This window comes from Scheffersomyces spartinae (assembly GCF_019049425.1).
Source record: "Scheffersomyces spartinae strain ARV_011 chromosome Unknown scaffold_1, whole genome shotgun sequence".
NCBI classification, from domain to species: domain Eukaryota; kingdom Fungi; phylum Ascomycota; class Pichiomycetes; order Serinales; family Debaryomycetaceae; genus Lizanozyma; species Lizanozyma spartinae.
In genome coordinates, this window is record NW_025065048.1 from 24,758 (window position 1) to 44,427 (window position 19,670).

The 19,670-nt window shown below is 39.4% G+C and overlaps 10 protein-coding genes across 10 annotated transcripts; 5 read left to right on the plus strand and 5 right to left on the minus strand.

Annotated features, from left to right (window-relative positions):
• Window positions 1-45: 45 nt before the first annotated feature.
• Window positions 46-1,533, plus strand: FRS2 (phenylalanine--tRNA ligase subunit alpha; the record flags this gene model as incomplete). Its single annotated transcript, XM_043190870.1, has 1 exon — window positions 46-1,533. The coding sequence occupies one exon, from the start codon at window positions 46-48 to the stop codon at window positions 1,531-1,533; it is 1,488 nt and encodes a 495-aa protein (XP_043051547.1).
• A 185-nt stretch (window positions 1,534-1,718) lies between these two features.
• Window positions 1,719-2,939, plus strand: KQ657_000009 (uncharacterized protein; the record flags this gene model as incomplete). The annotated part of the gene is made up of 1 exon (XM_043190871.1): window positions 1,719-2,939. One exon carries the CDS (start codon window positions 1,719-1,721, stop codon window positions 2,937-2,939), a length of 1,221 nt encoding a protein of 406 aa, XP_043051548.1.
• Window positions 2,940-4,308: 1,369 nt separating this feature from the next.
• On the plus strand, window positions 4,309-5,109 carry KQ657_000010 (uncharacterized protein; the record flags this gene model as incomplete). Its single annotated transcript, XM_043190872.1, has 1 exon — window positions 4,309-5,109. One exon carries the CDS (start codon window positions 4,309-4,311, stop codon window positions 5,107-5,109), a length of 801 nt encoding a protein of 266 aa, XP_043051549.1.
• A 134-nt stretch (window positions 5,110-5,243) lies between these two features.
• On the minus strand, window positions 5,244-6,257 carry KQ657_000011 (uncharacterized protein; the record flags this gene model as incomplete). Its single annotated transcript, XM_043190873.1, has 1 exon — window positions 5,244-6,257. The coding sequence occupies one exon, from the start codon at window positions 6,255-6,257 to the stop codon at window positions 5,244-5,246; it is 1,014 nt and encodes a 337-aa protein (XP_043051550.1).
• Window positions 6,258-6,475: 218 nt separating this feature from the next.
• KQ657_000012 (uncharacterized protein) lies at window positions 6,476-8,944 on the minus strand (the record flags this gene model as incomplete). The annotated part of the gene is made up of 1 exon (XM_043190874.1): window positions 6,476-8,944. One exon carries the CDS (start codon window positions 8,942-8,944, stop codon window positions 6,476-6,478), a length of 2,469 nt encoding a protein of 822 aa, XP_043051551.1.
• A 371-nt stretch (window positions 8,945-9,315) lies between these two features.
• SCW4 (Scw4p) lies at window positions 9,316-11,199 on the minus strand (the record flags this gene model as incomplete). Its single annotated transcript, XM_043190875.1, has 2 exons — window positions 9,316-10,915; window positions 11,192-11,199. 2 exons carry the CDS (start codon window positions 11,197-11,199, stop codon window positions 9,316-9,318), a joined length of 1,608 nt encoding a protein of 535 aa, XP_043051552.1.
• A 629-nt stretch (window positions 11,200-11,828) lies between these two features.
• On the minus strand, window positions 11,829-12,527 carry BOS1 (uncharacterized protein; the record flags this gene model as incomplete). Its single annotated transcript, XM_043190876.1, has 1 exon — window positions 11,829-12,527. One exon carries the CDS (start codon window positions 12,525-12,527, stop codon window positions 11,829-11,831), a length of 699 nt encoding a protein of 232 aa, XP_043051553.1.
• A 325-nt stretch (window positions 12,528-12,852) lies between these two features.
• On the minus strand, window positions 12,853-13,455 carry KQ657_000015 (uncharacterized protein; the record flags this gene model as incomplete). The annotated part of the gene is made up of 1 exon (XM_043190877.1): window positions 12,853-13,455. One exon carries the CDS (start codon window positions 13,453-13,455, stop codon window positions 12,853-12,855), a length of 603 nt encoding a protein of 200 aa, XP_043051554.1.
• A 292-nt stretch (window positions 13,456-13,747) lies between these two features.
• On the plus strand, window positions 13,748-15,664 carry KQ657_000016 (uncharacterized protein; the record flags this gene model as incomplete). The annotated part of the gene is made up of 1 exon (XM_043190878.1): window positions 13,748-15,664. One exon carries the CDS (start codon window positions 13,748-13,750, stop codon window positions 15,662-15,664), a length of 1,917 nt encoding a protein of 638 aa, XP_043051555.1.
• A 390-nt stretch (window positions 15,665-16,054) lies between these two features.
• On the plus strand, window positions 16,055-17,050 carry KQ657_000017 (uncharacterized protein; the record flags this gene model as incomplete). Its single annotated transcript, XM_043190879.1, has 1 exon — window positions 16,055-17,050. One exon carries the CDS (start codon window positions 16,055-16,057, stop codon window positions 17,048-17,050), a length of 996 nt encoding a protein of 331 aa, XP_043051556.1.
• Window positions 17,051-19,670: the final 2,620 nt, after the last annotated feature.

The window sequence follows — 19,670 nt, forward strand, 5'->3', positions numbered from 1 at the left end:
ACCAAAAGGTCAAGATAAAATACACTCTACTTTAATACATCAATAATGGCTGATTTGCAGTTACAAATATTAAAGGAGGTAGATGCCAGTGGTAGCATTGAAAACACCTTGCAAGTGCCTGTATTTGCCAAGATCGATGCTGCTCAAATCTATGCTGCTTTGAACTCGCTTCAAGCTAAACAGATGATTACATACTCAAAGATAGAAACAGATAAATGGGTGTTGACACCAGAAGCTGAGTCATTCTTAGTTGGTGGTTCTCCTGAGTACCGTGTTATGGAAGCCGTTTTGAAGTCAGTGGAAGGGTTGACTATCTCCGATTTGAAGTCCCAATTGGGTGCTATTGGAGCTGTGGGTCAAGGTAAGGCATTCAAGAACCAATGGTTAGGTAAGGATGGCGAAAAGTTGGTCAGCAAAGTGGACCAGTTGCCTGAAGATGTAGTGGTAGCACAATTGAAGGAGATAAAGGAAACAGGAAAGCTTTCCGACAAGAAGGAATTAACAGAATTGAAGAAACGTAAGTTGGTTCAACAAGTTAAGATTGTCGGTTACAAGGTTATCAAAGGTGAACAATTTGCATTAGAAATCAAGAGTTATGAAACTGATATTACTGCCGATATGATTTCCAGTGGTTCATGGAAGACTGCTGATTTCAAGCCTTTGAACTTCAAGTCTGAAGGTATTTACCCTGAATCAGGAGCATTGCACCCTTTAAACAAGGTTAGAGAAGAATTTAGACAGATTTTCTTCAGCATGGGATTCACTGAAATGCCTTCCAACCAATACGTCGAAACTGGATTCTGGAATTTTGATACCCTTTTCGTTCCTCAACAACATCCTGCCAGAGACTTACAAGATACTTTCTACTTGAAGGATCCCGTCAAGGCCGGTAAGCCTGAAGACGAAGAATACTGGAATAATATCAAGCAAGTGCATCAAGAAGGGAAATATGGTTCTATTGGTTACAGATACCCTTGGAAGGAAGCTGAATCACTTAGGATGGTTTTGAGAACCCACACTACTGCTATTTCTTCTGCTATGTTACATGATCTTGCTAAGAATCCTCGTCCTATAAGACTTTTCTCCATTGATAGAGTTTTCCGTAATGAAGCTGTTGATGCCACACATTTGGCTGAATTTCATCAAGTTGAAGGTGTCATTGCTGGATACGACATCACTTTGGGAGATTTGATTGGGTTCATGGAAGATTTCTTTGCCAAAATGGGTGTCAATGGGTTAAGATTCAAGGCTGCCTACAATCCATATACCGAACCAAGTTTGGAAATCTTTGCATACCACAAGGGATTAAAGAAGTGGGTTGAAATTGGTAACTCAGGAATGTTTAGGCCAGAAATGTTAGAATCAATGGGTTTACCTAAGAACATGAGAGTTTTAGGTTGGGGTTTATCTTTAGAAAGACCTACTATGATTAAATATGGTGTTTCTAACATTAGAGAACTTTTGGGACACAAGGTTTCATTAGACTTCATTGAAACCAATCCTGCTGCTCGTTTGGATGAAGATTTGGTCTAACTTAGTTAATATAGATTTTTAATAAATATATATACGTATAATTGCACCAGTCTGTAGTTTACTTCCGTCGCGGTATATTTCAGTATATTTATTCGTTGTAAATGTCAATGCAAATTCGCGACTAATGCTAAAAAGCAAACTCCACCGACATAGCCATCTCCTTTCCGTAGACATCAGCGGTTGAAATGAGTAGCATTCTTAACTTAGTAGAGCCCGAGCCTACGTCTAATGGGGACCCAGAGCATCAGGAATTGACACAGGGTGGACCTGAGTCAGAATCGGAATCGGAAACTGAATCAACAGAAACAGTTCCTGAAATTGCACTCAAGCCGAAATCAAAAGCGAAAGGCAGTGACAAGACAAAGAAAACAGACTCCAGTGTATCAAGGGAAGATTTGAGATGTAAATGGGCTGATTGTACTGATCCAGATCATGAATCTATGCCCAGTTTAGTAAGTCATTTGAACACAGTTCATTTGGCTTATTTGACTACTATGCCCAGTTATCTCCAACATCACTTCAAATATACATGTCAATGGGAAGGATGTACAAGGTTTGGAGTTGACCAGCCTTCAAGATTTGCCCTATTATCGCATTGCAGAACTCATACTGGCGAGAAGCCGTACTTTTGTCCCATACCTGAATGTGAGAAGCACTTTACTAGAAGTGATGCCTTGGCCAAACATGTTAAGGCGGTACATGATCTTCATCCTACAAAGGATGCATTAGTATTGATCAAGGACAGGGCTCGGAAGAATAAGTTGGGTACTTTTTTGGATAATGCCGAAGAAATGACGGAAGCCAGTTATTTGGAATTGAACAATAAGTTACACAGTTTACGCAAACCATGGTGGAATTCTTCTACATTTCTTGAAACATTGCGAGACCCCTTGGAAAAGGCTGATTACAATGTAGGAGATTTGGTCAAAACCCTTCCCTTGGATACAAAACAATATGAAACTGCGTATTTCAGATACAAGGCATTATTAGAGGAAGAAGAGACAGCAGTTGCTGATGCTGTAGATCAATTAGATCCTCCTGACCAAAATCCGGTACCAAAGTGCCCAATACCTGAAAATGTCGAGGATCGGATGCGTAAAAGAGCAGCCGAATCTCGTTCCATACTTGAAGGAGACGATTTAGAAACTGATATCGATGCAATTGAAGATGTTGAAGAGTTAAAGGTACTTCACGAACGGTTATCTAAGAGATTGGCCGTTTCAGTCAAGATCAACAAAATGGTCCAGGATGGGCTAGCACAACGAGCCCGTAAACAGAGACGACTTTGGGTCGCGAACCAGGTATTACTTGAAAGCAATATTGCGTTAGGGCTCCCACAAACAAAGGCGGAGAACGGAAAGCTTGGCCTAGACCAGTACGATGAAGCTATTTTCAAAGGAGTTTGAGTATATATTATTACAGGTTACCTTCATCATGAAGTATGAATGACTGTGATCACGATCAATCAGATGCACCTTGCAGGGTTGTTTCAGATGATAGATTTCGATATAAAACAGTCCAGATTTTGAAACAATAAGAAACACGGAAGGGATGCACATGAAGGATACAAAGCACGAGGTAAAGCGACTCAAATACTAAGGTGGAGGAGTTGGAAGGCACTTAAAGAAAGATTGAAATACGTTCTAGAATTAGTGCAGATAACACAAGAAGTAAGGATCTTCATACATGGGGGAAACTTTCCTCAACTAAACCATAAGTAGCAAAAGATACAGCCATTTGTGGTAAATGCATTTGCAGTATATATCTACTTGCGATGGCTTATCCATTTGTGGTGCAGCCATTTGGTACAGCCATATGCGATTGAGCACTCCGGGTGCGCGGTCTAGAGTTTCCGAACCGAATCTCAGCTAGAACATGGACCTTTTGGGCCATAATCAAAAGGGAGATTTCAAGGAGTCACCAAGGGACTTCAAGCAATAGAGAGTCTAAAGTTTTCCCGGTGATTATCTCCACAATAAGCATTTGGCACAATGACCTGCACGTCACGGAGCAGGATGTTTTCACCGCAACAGCAACGATTGCGTCGAAAAGGACACTGAAAAATTTAAAGCGGTGTAGTACGTACGTTCTATGGACGGTCAAGCCGTCACTTTCTATTTGGATGGAGTGACGGGCTAGTTTAGCAGCATACATTATGCAACCGCAGTAGAAGAAATCACCATTGATGGAACATCTTTGCATATACTACCGGATAATATCGTTTCTAGACCTGAATAAGGCCATTTTGTGACATGGGTGTAGAAAAATGACAGTTTATAGTTTTCTGGTTTCCTATTGAAAGGTGTTAGATGAAGTATCAGTTGGGGCACGACTTTACACTTTGACAATGCCACTATTTGGGATAAGGAGGCTAGTAATAAGTGGAGGATATATCGATAAGCCATATAGGTATGGAAGTACTGTCATGCGCCACTACATACATACATACATCACTACAGACATATATACACATACATATACATAAACATATATATCTATATTTATATTGTTTCTGGTTTTCCGCTACTATTCCCATTACAGAACTGATTGTTTAATCCTATCCATTATTACTACTAGTGGCAGTCTAATTAGTGCGATAATAGTTGCAGTCGGACTATACCATATTTATTTACACAGTACTACATACAACTATTGTACCATAAACTCACACAGCATTTTTTTTTCACAGTGGTAGGTGGGTTAGTATTAGTGTCTCCTATTTTTAAACACATCTTCCTCTGTTTCCTCCTTTTCTAACCAAGTTCTCTGTTCTAAATGGATGCTGCCACGGGCACTGGAGGCTCTATAGCCGATTCACTAGAGGAATTCGATAAACGTTATAGCGAAAGCTACAACCAAATCTTATCGTCTCCGATTCTTTTTAACCAGTGCTCGGAGGAGATTCCCGATGAACAACAACAACAACAACAGTCAATGAATGCATCTGTGTTTATAACATACCAAGACTTCAATACCCGGCTAGAATTGTCGTCACCATTAATGGAGGATACTCCTACGTTTTCCACTCCAAAGGTCAACATGAATATTGCTGAGGATAAATATGAGCCAGAAGTAAAGATGGAATTTGAACCACCACAAGGGGAAACTCAACGCGAACAAAAATCAGCAACTTATATTGATAACAATAACAATAATCATCATCAAGTAGACCTTTTTCGAAGAAACAAATCGTTTTCATTTTCTTCACGGTCTATGACTTCATCGCGTGAGAGCAATGGTAATAATACTACTATCAACCAAAACTATACGAGTACCTCACCAGTTACAATAGCGAAACTCAAACGACAACTTTCTATCACCATACCAGCAAAACCCAGCCAATACGTGGGGAATCCCTTCTACAAGAGACAATTGCACAAACTGACTTCATGTCTACCTACGATGGACCTGATTTTTGCTGGGACAAAGTTAAGTCGGAGTAACTCCAAAATCACAAAGTCCAGAAAGAATTCAGTGAGAGCAGATGATGGGATCTGTTTATTAGGTCGACAAAGTCAGATGAACTCCAATCCTGATACCAGCAGTGACAATGATTCTGAAACTTTAAACTTATAATGCTGAGATTTTAAACTTATGATGCCTATAATTCTTTTTATTTTACTTCTTCCATCAATAATCGATGTATTTCTTGTGACTATGTCATGTCCCCGTCTATCTTTTTATAGATTTATTCAATTCATTCAACTCCCTTACAACAAAGGAGCTAACGCTATGGGTAGAAGCTTAGCTGCATCCCCTTGAAATCCCCAAGTATCTCTGTCTTCCCCTGCCATTATCAGCAGTTCGATATCTGTGTTGAAAATTGCCACTTTTCCTCCCTTAAATCTTACTCTATCAACATAACTATTGGCAGGGTACACAGTGCCACTAGTCCCTATAACCAAGATCAAATCCACTTTTTCTCCTTGTTCTATGAACCTATCAACTCCTGTAATTAACTTAAGAGGTAAGGACTCTCCAAACCATACTACCCCTGGTCGAAGTAACAGATTACATAAAGGACATAGTGGTAGTTCCGATTCAGGTATTTGTTTGATGGGTGCAAATTGAGGAGATTCTATTGGGGGTCGATCCCGATCCCCTTCTCCACCCGCACCCGCAAACACTGTCACATGTTCGAACCGCGAGTCTGCCAATTCTTTGGTTAATGGATCTGTAAAGTTATCATGATCAACATATGTACACATAAAACTAGTGCATTTTAAATCGAAGAGTGATCCATGAATTTCATATAACTTCTTCTTAGGATGTCCTGCTCTAATCAGAAGACCATCAACATTTTGAGTAATGGTTGTGAATTCAACGTTAGGATTAAGTGCTAATTTGGCCAATGTACGATGACCATCATTCGGTTCTGCCTCAAGTGCATGACTCCGTCGCCATGAATAGAACTGCCAGACCAAACCAGGATCAATATAAAATGCATCTGGTGTAGCTAAATCTATTATATTATAATTCTTCCAAAGTCCTTGTGTTCCTCTAAAGGTTGGAAGTCCTGAAGATACAGAAAGCCCGGCTCCAACAAGCGCCACGATCTTCTTACATTGCTTTAAATAGGTTTGAAATTCTCTTAGAGTAATCGGATCAATTTCCGAGTTAGATCCTGAATTTAATGTGGCTTCACCTTCTATTTGGTGTTCGCTGTCTGCTGCCCGATTCTCCTGTGGTCGATATCCCTTTAGTCCTTCAATGGTATCGCTCATTTCCGACAAGATATACTGTTAACTCCTGGTGGATGATCATCCCAAACTTGTTAGTACCAGAAGTCGTTACTTCATATCAAGTTGAAGTATCAATTTACACTTGAGATTGTCACCAATCGAATGATTACGTAATCCACACAATCACATACAATATTTCATTACCCCAACATTATAAACTTAACCAGGTCTATAAGGAAGTATAAATCAGTATATAAATATTACATCCCATCTCCTTTCGCTTTGACAGATAAATACCGGGCAGAGTGTCCCAACGAAGATATACCAGAAGTAATGATCTTCCGGTGTACGGATAATGGTGGAGCCCTATACCAAACCACTTCATCTGATTCCATTTCTCCAGCTTTACGCTTTATTATATTGATCTTCCCCGATAAACTGGCCAATCCTCCATCATCTTCAATGGTATAGCTAAGGACTCCTCCGGGTAAAAGAACAGAGTAACGAGACGTAGCAGTGTTCAAATGTTGAGGAGTGTACGCCGAGACAGCAGCTGTACGAGTTGGCTGAGCAATCGAAGGTGTTGGTATCATTGGTTGACGTTGCGAGGAGTTATGAGGTAACGTAACTTGTGGTGTTTGGGTAAACATTTGCTGTGACGGTGGCTGGTGAAGCAGCAGGATAGGAGGTTGGAACCGTTGTGGCTGTTGTTGCTGCTGCTGCTGTAATTGTTGTTGCTGTGGTTGTTGGAACTCAAACAGCTTGAATTTCTTTACACCAATGTTATAACTTCTATCAGCAGCTTGTGCTGCCAAGGGGGCCACGGCATTTGGAATTTGTGTCATTGAAATAGTTGGTGTATTGGGTGCTTGAGTAGTGGTACTGCCAAACTTCAACTGGGAAACCGGTGTGAAAATATAAGCCTTACGATTATGAATTTTATCATCATTCTCTGGAGTAGGCGTAACGTTAGGACTTGAAACATATTGTCCCAATTCATCATCTCTAACAGGTGGTCTTAAATACACCAGTCCAGCTATGGGAGGAGTGCTATTATTGGGATCTCGTGTTGGTTCAGGAATTGGCATATTCATATCAGCATCAGGAGGTAACAAATGCCTGATTGGAGAGTCGTATTTTATTAACTTTCTTGGTTCATTCAAATGTATAATTGGAGGTTCTGGTTGATCTCTCACTTCATCTGGTAAACATGCTTTCCATGTTCTAATACGGTTGAACACATGTGAAGTTTCATTGTATCTAAACTCACACACAAACCATGGTGCACCTGTTGGAATAAATCCTTCAGGTAAATCACCCTTTTGATATCGTGTTAAGAATATAACAAAACATGGCCCTAAGATTTCTGTTGCTAAATGATCACGATATTGAGCGGTTTTGCATACTTCATTAACATAGAATAATCTATCAAACTTGTGACATGTTTGTTCTGGACGATAATACCAACACACATTTGTGTACAAAGTGCCATCTTCAATTGACCAAAGACGATAGATTTGACCAACAGTAGGTTTTTCAGGATCATTAGGGTTATTTAGAAGAACCCAATCACCGATTTTGTATGTGAAACCTTTCATTTCAATAGAATCCAATGGTGTTCTCAAAATACCATCAGAAGCACCTGTTGTTGATTCCAAGAGTTCCTTTTCGCTTCTTTTTAATTCCGTTTGAATAATTAAGTTAGCTTCCTGTTCAAGCATAAGGCAATCTCTAAATACTTGGGAATATTGATCATTACCGTAGAACAGTTTAGCATTTTGGAACATCAAATCTAAATCGGCAATACATTCATCAACGGTATTATATTTTCTTGATCTAACTTTGGTCCGAATTTCATTCAAACTAATTGGATTGTGGATCAATTGGAAATATTGACCATGAGATTTGGGATCTGGTAATCTCTCAAAATGCATGGTTAAGGGTCTATTAGGATCATTGGGATCACGTAATTTCTTCATTTGCTTTAAAATGCCCTTAATACGAGTTTCAAATGGCTTATCAATGATAGGTGGACGACCTCTTCTTGCACCAGTAGCTTCATGAGTCAATTTGTTAGGAGTGAAAGTCTGCTTCCCATAAACAGGATGCTTTCTTTGAAGATCAAAGTTGATGATTTTTGCTTGTGAAACTGGTTGCGGAGTTGATTGAGTAGAAGCAGCTAAAGATGTTGGTAAACTTCTACCAATATCAGGTGATCCATGAGTAATTGAAGGAGAACCTTGAACTGAAGTCACATTACTACTTAAAATGTCTCCTTCAGCAAGTTCACTAAGACTTCCTCCCAGACCATCATCTTCTGGTAAAACACCCAAATCTGGATAATACAAATACAGATACCCTGGAATGGTTTTATCAGAACTCAACTTAGGTATCACCTTCTCTAAAATGTATTGATTCAATACAACAGCCTTTTGATAAATCTCCGAGCCTCTTACATTATATAATCGAGCATTCCACGTTATTTGAGCCAAGTCATTGATGAAATCTTGAGCTCCATCGTATTCCATCTTCTTAACCTTTCGACTAATTCCATGCAATGAAACAGGATGTTGGATTACTTTATAGTAATCTGTCCCAGTACGTAATGGTAATCTTTGAAACACTTCAGAGACTATATTTCCTCGTTTGTCAACCAATTCATAGATCCCTTCAAAAAGTGGACTTAACCTGTTGGCAAGCTTCTTACGCTCTCTATCCAGAAGCACCATATTGGATTTAAGTTATTGCTGTCCCAAAACGCTGTACGAATTCCGATAGAGCTTTATTATTAATACACAAATAGTCAATAGTCAATATTGATCGATCGTGTTGTGTACGAACGCCAAAAAACATTAGGATATGTTTTTGTATTTTGAGTTCGTTCTCGGTGAAAATTTGACTTGACGAATTAAGGACGAAATCCCACGCTTACGTAAGTCTGAGACAAAAAGGTCAATGTTCTCTGTATTAGGAAGTTCATTCTGTAATTACATAGTTATCATAATCTTAGACAAATTCAAACAATCATTATATAATAGTATATAGTAGTATATATATCTATGGTAAAGGAGGGTATTTATATGTATTGGAATAAGGAATGTTAAGTTGCAGGATTACCATAAATTCCCCAGTATTGTTCCACATTACTTGGACCTGGTTGCTTCCAGAAGTCGTTATAAGTGGTGAACATGTATACGTCATTAGCTAAAACACTGTTGATACTGCTTATAGCTAAATTTTGATTTTCTTGTGAGGGCACACAAATGCCAAAGGTATCCCCCTTTGTGGGCCATCCAGTTTCTGTAATTAAGATTCTCTTACTAGATCCACATACAGATCTCAAGTGCAGAATCTGTTCTTGTAACCATGGACCAGCATTAGAGGGTTCCACTCCACCATCCCAGAAGGGGTGGCAATTTACTGCAATGTAGTCAGAGACTTGGCATAACTGAGGATTGTTCACTGTAGCCACTAGAGTGTCAACAGTGACAACTGGCCCAGTATAGTTAGGAGCATTTGATTTAAGCCAACTCTTAGCTGTGTTCACTGCTGTTTGCATGTCTGCGGGCGTAGACCAACCATTATTGACTCTTTCATTCCCAATAGAAATAGTATTAACAGCATTCCAGCCTAAGGAGCTGCCTTCAACGGCTGTCTTGATAGTCTGCAAACCAGTAGTGATGGTGTGGGTGTCAATATTGTAGATACCCAAAAACAAAGATTGCCCCGAAGTCATAAGCAGTAACAAATTTTCAATGGCACTGCAATCAGTGCTGTATAATCTGATTTCAGAGTAATGCTGTAAGATTTGAAAATCATGAGTCACGTCTGATAAAGACTTACAACTACCACTGTTTGTATATGGCGAATAGCTGATTCCCTTTGCTTCTTGAGCAACTTTTTGAGCAGCATCGATAGAAATAATTCCACCAGATGAAGACGAAGAGCTGTTGTTATTGTTGCCGTTAGACGACCCTCCAGTGCTAGTACTTGTACCGGTTTCCACAGTACTACTGGCAGTTGCACCTCCTGGAGCTGGTTGTGAGATCACTGGTGCACTTAATGAAATAGGCACCGAAGTGGGTGACCCACTTACTGAAATAGACACCGAAGTGGATGGTCCACTTACTGAAATAGACACCGAAGTGGATGGTCCACTTACTGAAATAGACACCGAAGTGGATGGTCCACTTACTGAAATAGACACCGAAGTGGATGGTCCACCTGTAGACACTGCAGGCAGCAATGTAGCAGCAGACGACGACAATGTTGCAGTCACATATACAACTTGGGTGTCAATCACTGTTGCTAAATGTCCTTGTCCATTTGTTCTTCCGTTGGCTACTGTCGCAGGTGCATTTGTATTAGGGGCAACAGGAGTTGGTGTAGCTACCGCAGAAGATGAGCTATCGCTTTCTCCAAATCCTAACAATTGCTGGAGCTGTTGCCAGAATGATCCACCTTTGGTCGATTCAGCTACAGATGTTGCAGGTATATTTGGTGTTGCAGCAGGAGATGGAGTTACAACAGGTGTAGGAGTAACTGGAAGAGTGGGTATTATCTGACTTGTTGGCTGAAGAGCAGCAAATTGAGAATACTGCATATCCACAGTAGTAGTGGCTATGACATATACAACATCTCGCTTTATAGGAGCAGCTATAGTGATGTTTATCACCAAGAGGAGCAATGCCAGCACTGCTCTGTATATCCACTTCATGACTTAATTTTGTAACCTCTTGAAAGAAGAGCTCCACCAATTTTTTTATTATATGAACAACAAACTTAGGAGAACTAGCTCTACAGCACCGTCTGCAGTTCTTTCTTTGGTGGTGGTATCTTGTAACTTATGCCAAACGTTCTTGATGATTCGAAAGAAACTGTCAAAATTACCCCAAAAAAATGCATATCACACATTTGAACAAGATACTTAGTTAAATATATACCTTCGTTCTAAGTTGCCCCACTTCACCAAGTACCTACTCATCGTCCAAGTTCCGTTTCAATTATATTTCCCGATCCAGTCATAGCTTGTGGATCTAAAGCGTTGTGATATATTTTTCGCAGCTAAATTATGAGTGTAAAAATTTCCCAATTGGGAAATTCCGTTGCCTACGCACTCGAATTAACAATGCAATGCTCATGTCACTATCATTTATCCCCAAAAAAGGCAGCTTCCTAAGAAGTACTTCCTTCAATTAGGAAGGGGCGAAGTGATAGAGGGAGCTCAGACGCTATACCAAAGAGGGAATAAGGTCGATTTAGTCCAGAAAATGTCATCCGTGGCGTATTGTAAACCTCGTCATCTTAACCTTAGTTGGTAAAAAATTTCACCTTCACTATTAGAGTTCACATATACTACAATAATGCCATAGGTTACACTTATGGTTTCATCTCGGTTATAGCTCGGGGATTCGGTGAATGGTTATAGTGAATTTAAGATGTTCTCGCGGGGTCCATTGAATTACATCATTTAAGGTTGTAATCCACTCTTAGGCGGTGTTCGGCGCATTGTTAAGTTTGACAGATTATTATTTAAGATGATCTGTCTTTAGCAAACGTATCCGAAAAAGAAACATTGCTACATATGGTAATAATTAAACAGTTGAATTTCAATTACCGAAACCATTTCAATATGTAATAGAAAATAACAAGCATGAGCACAAAACTGCCCCAGAAAAGCCATTTATCTTGACGAGCTCTCTTTTCAATCCTTTTAATTGTAGTACGACTGACCCCTAACGTCACCAAACTATCTTCAAATTTGGACCCTAATCGTCTTAAAGTTTCGTTTTGATCCACAATGTCATCAAACGCTGATTGACCCATTTCCAAGATGAGATCAAGTTGTTGTGTTCCTCTCTTTAATGACAGACTTTCATTAAGTAACCCGTCATGGAATGACATCTGATCTCGCTCCTGTTGATATTGTTGTACTGAAGTTTGCTGTTGTTCATATGGATTATCTGCTGCCATGGAAATATTGTGATGCCTTCGTCCTAATAACTCCAGTCTATTTGATTCATGGAGTATCGCTTCTCTTTGACGTTTCAAATCATTGAATTTCTGTGTATATGCCCTCAATTCTTGAGTAAACAGCTCCAACCGTTGCTCGTTCTTCATATTGGAATCATCTGCACTATTCTGTTTGACCAATTGACGAAAATCGTCTATAGTCTTTCGGAATGCGGTTAAGGTAGTACTGATTGAACCTTGAAGAGAAAGAGGAGAACTTGCTAAATTCTTCTCAAACTCCACCAACTCCTTACTAAGCTGATTTTTTTGTTTTATACCATGGTTGTATAGAGAGTTCATCTTTTAAATGATGTTTTGTCCAAGCCTAATGATTGCTATGTCTTGACAAAGCCTACTCTAAATTTCAATCAATACCAAAACTCAGTATACCCTGAAAAAGTTGACTCAGCTTCGTTCTGCGTGGGCGGTTCCCAATAGCTCAATATCTTTATGTATCTTCGGATTTAATACCAAGAAATCTGTGTAGGTGTTTGATGTCTGGAACAACGAGTCTATTCCGTTCGAGGTCGTCTCTGTTGTCACGAACAAAAAAAGAGAGATGACACAAAAACACAGCATAGGAATGGCAGTGTTCAGAAACACATACACCCGAACACCAACAGTATCAGCCAAAGAATCTAAGGAATGCAAGCATCAAAGCAAATGTACCTGATGAAACACCAATTAACCATTGCATAACTTGCGTTTTAACAGATTTGATTTGCATCTGCATATTTGCTATTTCCTCATCAATTCTAGTGTAGGTATCTTCGATCTTCAGTTCATGAAGTGAGCCTTCTTCACGAATACGTCCCTTTTCCAAATTTAAGTCAAGCCTTACCCCAGCTTGAGAACGGGTCATTTCCTCTTTCAATTTGTTTTTTAAATTCGTTAAATCTGTACGAAGTTTCTCCTGTTCCTTTGTAAGAGCTGTGATTTCCGATTTGTCCATAGTACTCAATTCACCTTTAAGCTTTGCAAAATCCACTTTTTGTTGATACGAAGTCAGCAGAAGAGCTTCCTTAGTGACCAAATTGCGTGCTGTAAGTGATATGCCACTGTTTAAAGCACGGTTAACGATATCCACTGTTGCTTCAGCTTGTGCACTAGTGAAGCCTCCCTTAGATTGTAGCACTCTTACAAATTGCTGCGTATCGAAACGAGCACTTGTGCCAGCAGTGCGACAACCAAAAGGTTTGAAAAGATTAGAGGCTCTGAACATATTCATATTGATATATCTCGTTTTTGTATAACTGAAGCAGCAGCGACGGTAATGAATATCTAATAGTATTAAACTATGAAACGAACTGTAGTTGTGAAAGGTTACACAGTGGAGTGCAGTCGTTTCGTGAGTATCTTCATTTTATAGTGCGAATCGGTAACAACACTACTTGACGAATAGTTGTGAAATAAACTGACTTGACTATCGTTAACTTTACAACAGGAGGTTCTCTTCTCTAGTACTTCGGACCTCTTTCGTGCTAACCCCTACGTCTGTAACATAAGGATCTGCTTTCAATATGTTGAGAAGATTAGGAGTTACATTACGCAGCGGAATCCGTTCATCCAATATCAATTACAGTTCCAATGGGGTCATCACCAGATTGTATTCCAATGTCTCACCACAAGCCAATCAAAAACCACAGCAAGATGACAATGGCATTGAATCCTTCAAAAGGAATCAAACTGAGTATCTGTTTGGAGTAAGAGTTGATCCTAGACAGCAAAAAGAACACTTGGAACGTATTGCAAACGATCCTAGATTGAAAGGGCTCGATCCTAATTCTCCTCAATATCGTTACCAAACCCAACTTATCCACAGGGAGATTGTTGGTAACAATACCAAAGATCAAAAGAAGTTTGAGCGTTCTGAAAGATTCAAAGCTATGGTTTTTGGAATAGTCCTTTTGGTGGGAATTGTCTCTGCTCACCAGACTTTCATGCATTGGGAGTATTTGAAAGCAAAATTCACGCACAAATATTACTACAAGGAAGTTGCTGAATCTCAAGATAAAGTGAACTCAGTAGACGATCCTCTGAGAAATCTCAAATCAACAGAAATGATGGAGAAGAATCTTCGAAAGGAGATTTCAGCAATTGAAAATTTGGGCTCCAAAGTCATCGATAGTCGTGAAAAATCGGGTTTATATTTGTTTGGGTTCGATTGGACTCGTTTGCCTGCTAGATTGAACTACTTTGATGGTAAGTTCATAAAGGATGTCAAATTGTACCGTGACTTTGTTGTTGTGGTGTTGGAGAACGGTGAAGTTGCTACCGTTGCTAATGATCATAAAGTCACCCCTCTTAATTTGCCTTTTAAAGTTGAAAAATCTTTGGCATCAGGAGATTATGTTTATTTCTTGACAAACAAGGGCAATATAAACTATATAACAGCTGAACCTATTCAACAAGTATCAACTAGAACTTGGTACGGGATGTCACATGCCACTACTCCATACAAAACTTTGGAAACCAATGCTCCAGTGTCAGATATCTCATCTGGACAATCTCATATGCTACTTTTGACCAAGAATGGATCTGTGCAGATTGTCCGTACTTCCGAGAAGGGAGCTAATGTTGGTCAATATGGAATACCTCAATATTCTCCCTTTGAATCAGAGTCAATGCCAATAAATGTCCCCCATGATATTCAACTTTTGAACAAAGAATTAGCATTGCAATCTAATGGTTCTAAATACATTCGTACAAGACAATTTACCTCCATTGATAGTGGGGCCAATCATAATGTTGTCTTGGAATCTAGTGGAGCTGTATGGACTTGGGGCCAGAATAATTACGGCCAATGTGGAATTGATGTTGCCTTTACGACAAACTCTCAACCAATTCCTCGTAAGGTTATTGAACCAAATCAGAATTATACAGTCAACAGAGTCTTTGCTGGTGGTGATACCACTTATTTGAAGTGTGCTGATGACCGTAATAATCAAGAGTTCATTCAAGCTTTTGGAAATGGGCTTGTGGGTCAATTGGGCGTTAGCAGATACTTGCAAGTATGTAGTCAACCATCGACCATGAAGTCAATTACAGGATTGAGTGAATATGACGAGAAGCAGAGGAAAGTTGTTCCTATTGGTGTCAAAGAGCTTAGTGTGGGTACTTCCCATTTCTTTGTCACTTTAAATAATTTAGGGAACCAGAAAGATGTCATGGTTGGAGGAGACAACTGCTGTGGACAATATGGTAACGGTAAATTAGCCAAATCGAGCAAGCCTGTTTATATACCCAAATTGCTAGAGCCCATTGATTTGGACGAGAGTACAAGGGACATGAGTATCTTGAGTATGAAGTTGAATGATAGCACAGTTAATCGGATGCTGCTTCTTGATGGATACCGATTAACTGGAGACAAAGTAAAGGTTGAGCAAGTGATTGCTGCTGGGGATAACAAGTCTGCTTTGTTCTACAAACGTGTTTAAGATGATGTCAATATTGATAATACTTGTACATAGTTCATTAACTCATACCTTAAGATCTACGCTCTCATAACAGTACACAATTTCGATTCGCATTTCCATGGGCTGCTTTCTAAAGGTGACAGCAAGAGCACTACTTATACAAATCTGAGCACCAATCAAGCTTCACAATAGACGATCAATACTTCTATACTTATAACACAACTTCATATATATACTTGTATCAGTCCCGTAATGAGCTTATTGCGAAGCTTTCCTTCATTGGGCCCATGTCCCAAAATCGCGATGAGGTTCAAGTGGAAAAATACACTTAGAAGTATACCCAAAAGGCTTGCTTTCTTCTATTTCACATTTCGCTCTATACCACCAAGGCATATAGTAGAAGGTGAAGTTATGGAAAGCAACAAGAGAATTAAGCTCGATATGAAACAAGTGTGTACTCATTCCGGCTCTTTCCATGCCGATGAATCATTAGCTGTCTATATGCTTCGTTTACTTCCTCAATGGAAGGACAGTAAATTGGTGAGATCCAGAGACCCTGCCGTTTGGGAGGAAAGCGACATTGTTATTGATGTTGGTGGGAAATATGACGGTGTTAAGTTCTTTGACCATCATCAACGTGGATTTGAAGAAGTTTTCGGTCAAGGATTCGTTACCAAGTTGTCATCTGCTGGTTTAATTTACAAGCATTTTGGTAAAGAGATTATTTCTGAAATCACTGGTGTTACAGACACCAAAGACTTGGATTTGTTATACAAGAAAGTCTATGGCGAGTTTATTGAACTGTTGGATGCCAACGACAACGGTATTAACAACTACGATGCTAGTGTTGAGCCAAAGTTCAAGGATAAGTGTATCACGTTACCTCGTTTGGTCAGTCAATTGAACCCTAGATGGAATGAAAGTAGTACAGATGCTGATTTTGATAGACAATTTGGCTTAAGTAGTGAATTGATGGGTACTAGTTTTGTCAACTATGTTGTTGGATTAGGAAAAGGATGGCTACCAGCCAAGTCCATTGTTTCAGATGCCTTTGATGCTCGTTTTGAAATTGACCCTAGTGGAGAAATTTTGGAGTTAAGCCAATTTTGTCCATGGAAGGAACACTTGTATCATGTTGAGAAGAACAATAATAAAGAGGGCCAAACAAAGTTTGTTATCTTTGCTGATTCTTCAGGCAAATATAGAGTTGCCACCGTTTCTATCACCAGTACACTGTTTGAATTCAGAAAGGGTTTACCAGAAAGATTAAGAGGATTAAGAGACGAGGAATTGAGCAAAGAAAGTGGCATTGAACAATGTATTTTCGTTCATGCTAGTGGATTTATTGGTGGCACCCATACACGTGAAGGAGCACTTGCCTTGGCTAAGTTAGGATTAGCGGAATAGATTATATACTAAATCATCCATACACTTTCAGTACTTCCCGTACTCCCATACTACATACACTGTATACAAAAGCCTATATAATATATCACTAACATCGGCGGTGCTACCATTCTCAATGTACTCTTCTTTCCCTCATCGCAGTTCCTCTATCCCCACCAAAGCCATGTATGCACACCACCCTGGATAAAAGATGTTCAAGAAAATACACCCATATCTTTTTCTTGGTCGTCTATTATTGCCCTCGTGCTTCAGGAAAGACAGAACATGCCAAGCCTTTCAGGTAGTATTGTCCACGTGGCCAGCGACCACCGTTGGAAGTCGAGGCCACAATATTTCATAGAGGTATTGACATGCAAAGAAGAAAGGTGTTCGACAGCAAGGTTGTAGTCGTTGGCTCGCTGCGGAAACAGTCACCGGAATTTATTCTCAATACCGTTAAAGTCCGTCCCTTTGTTTAAAACAGTATAGTGTAAAATGACGAAATGTTCTGCATACTAGCTTCTTATCTATGTCCCTAATTACACCACACGGCGCAGTATACATGACCAAAGCAATAGAACACAAAACCTAGCCTTTTATTAGACCGAAAAAAAAATGAATGTTCATGCCGTTTCAAATATAAATCTACTCTTTTCTTCATCGTATTGAATATCAAACTTCTTTAGTAGATCAGATTAGATTAGACGCTATCAACTAAGTGCTTCTTACTAGACTGACTAACTTCCTCTGTCCGAGAAGATAAGATTAAAGTAGTTTTTGACTAAAATATATATATAACAGAGCATATATATATATTATTATATTCACCCCCTTTTAGACTTGTTGAAACTAGGTGAGTTCATAAAACACCTACTTCAACATTAAAGCACTGGCGAAAATAACTGGACCTGCTACAACTCCAAGAAAAATAAACTCGCCAAAAGACCCCCCCTCTAAGGTTCAATATGTCGAATCGGATGGTGGTAGCTATGAAAATGAAAGCGGTGAAGAATCGAAGTTGGGTAGTAGACCGAACGGGCGTGGTGAAATTCTGGAGAAATTAAACGATGCCTCCAATGAAGATGTTTCTACTGCTCCTTATCGATTCTCAATTGATAAGGCAAAGGATGTATTTGGTGTTAATCTTGAAACCGGGTTAACAGATGCCCAGGTTTCAACTTCAAGAAGCCAATACGGACTTAACAATCTTGGTGCTGATGCTAAAATCTCTTATTCTAAGATCTTGGCACATCAAGTCTTTAATGCCATGGTTCTTGTGTTGATTATTTCGTTATGTATTGCTCTTGGAGTTAAAGACTGGATTTCCGGTGGGGTTATTGGTTTTGTCGTATTCATTAATATCTTTGTTGGTTTCATCCAAGAAGTTAAGGCTGAAAAAACAATGGGATCTTTGAAATCTTTGAGTTCCCCCACAGCCAGAGTCATTCGTAATGGTGTTGAAACGGATATTGAAGCTCAAGATTTGGTTCCTGGTGATATCGTACATATCTCAGTGGGTTCGACTATCCCAGCTGATTTACGTTTGATCTCCACCACTAATTTGGAAACTGACGAAGCCCTTTTAACTGGTGAATCTTTACCAGTAGCAAAGGACTCTACTCAAATTTATGACGACTTTAGCACACCTGTTCCCGTTGGTGACAGATTGAATATGGCTTTCTCTTCTTCTGTCGTTGCTAAAGGTAGAGGTGTGGGTATCGCTATGCTGACTGGTTTGAATACAGAAATTGGTAAGATTGCCCTGTCGTTGAAGAACTCAGAAGACGACATTGTTGTCAAAGTTGATCGGACGGCTATCCCACATCCTCTGTTTAGTGATTATTTCAGAGCTCTGTGTAAGACTACTTGGAATATCATTTCAAACGTCTTGGGTACGAACGTTGGTACACCTTTGCAACGGAAATTATCATGGTTGGCTATCTTTTTGTTTTGGATTGCTGTTCTTTTTGCAATTGTCGTTATGGCTTCTCAAAAGATGAGAGTTAACAAGAATGTTGCAATTTATGCTATTTGTGTTGCTTTATCTATGATTCCATCTTCTCTTGTGGTTGTTTTGACTATTACTATGGCTGTTGGTGCACAAGTTATGGTTTCGAAGAATGTCATTGTGCGTAAATTGGATTCCTTGGAAGCCTTAGGAGGTATTAATGATATCTGTTCTGATAAAACAGGGACTTTGACCTTGGGTAAGATGATTGCTCGTAAAGTTTGGATTTCCAGTGTTGGAACTTACGGTATTGTGAACTCTAACGAGCCATATAATCCAACTGTGGGTGACTTGGTCTTTACAGCTCATTCTCCAAGTTTCATCAAAAAATCTGATGAAGAAATCGACTTATTACCTAATGTTCCTCTGCCAACACCAGGTGCCTTTGATAAATGGCTTACAACTGCTACTTTGGCAAACATTGCTAAGATTCAGTTCAAGGAAGCGGAAGAAGAAGGTTCTGAAGGTAAATGGGAAGCAAATGGTGATGCTACTGAAATTGCCATTAATATTTTCACTACTAGATTGGACTATACCAGAGATAAATTAGAAGCTGAAAATTCTTTGAAACATATTGCTGAATTCCCCTTTGACTCGTCCATCAAGAGAATGTCTTCCATTTATGCTAATGCT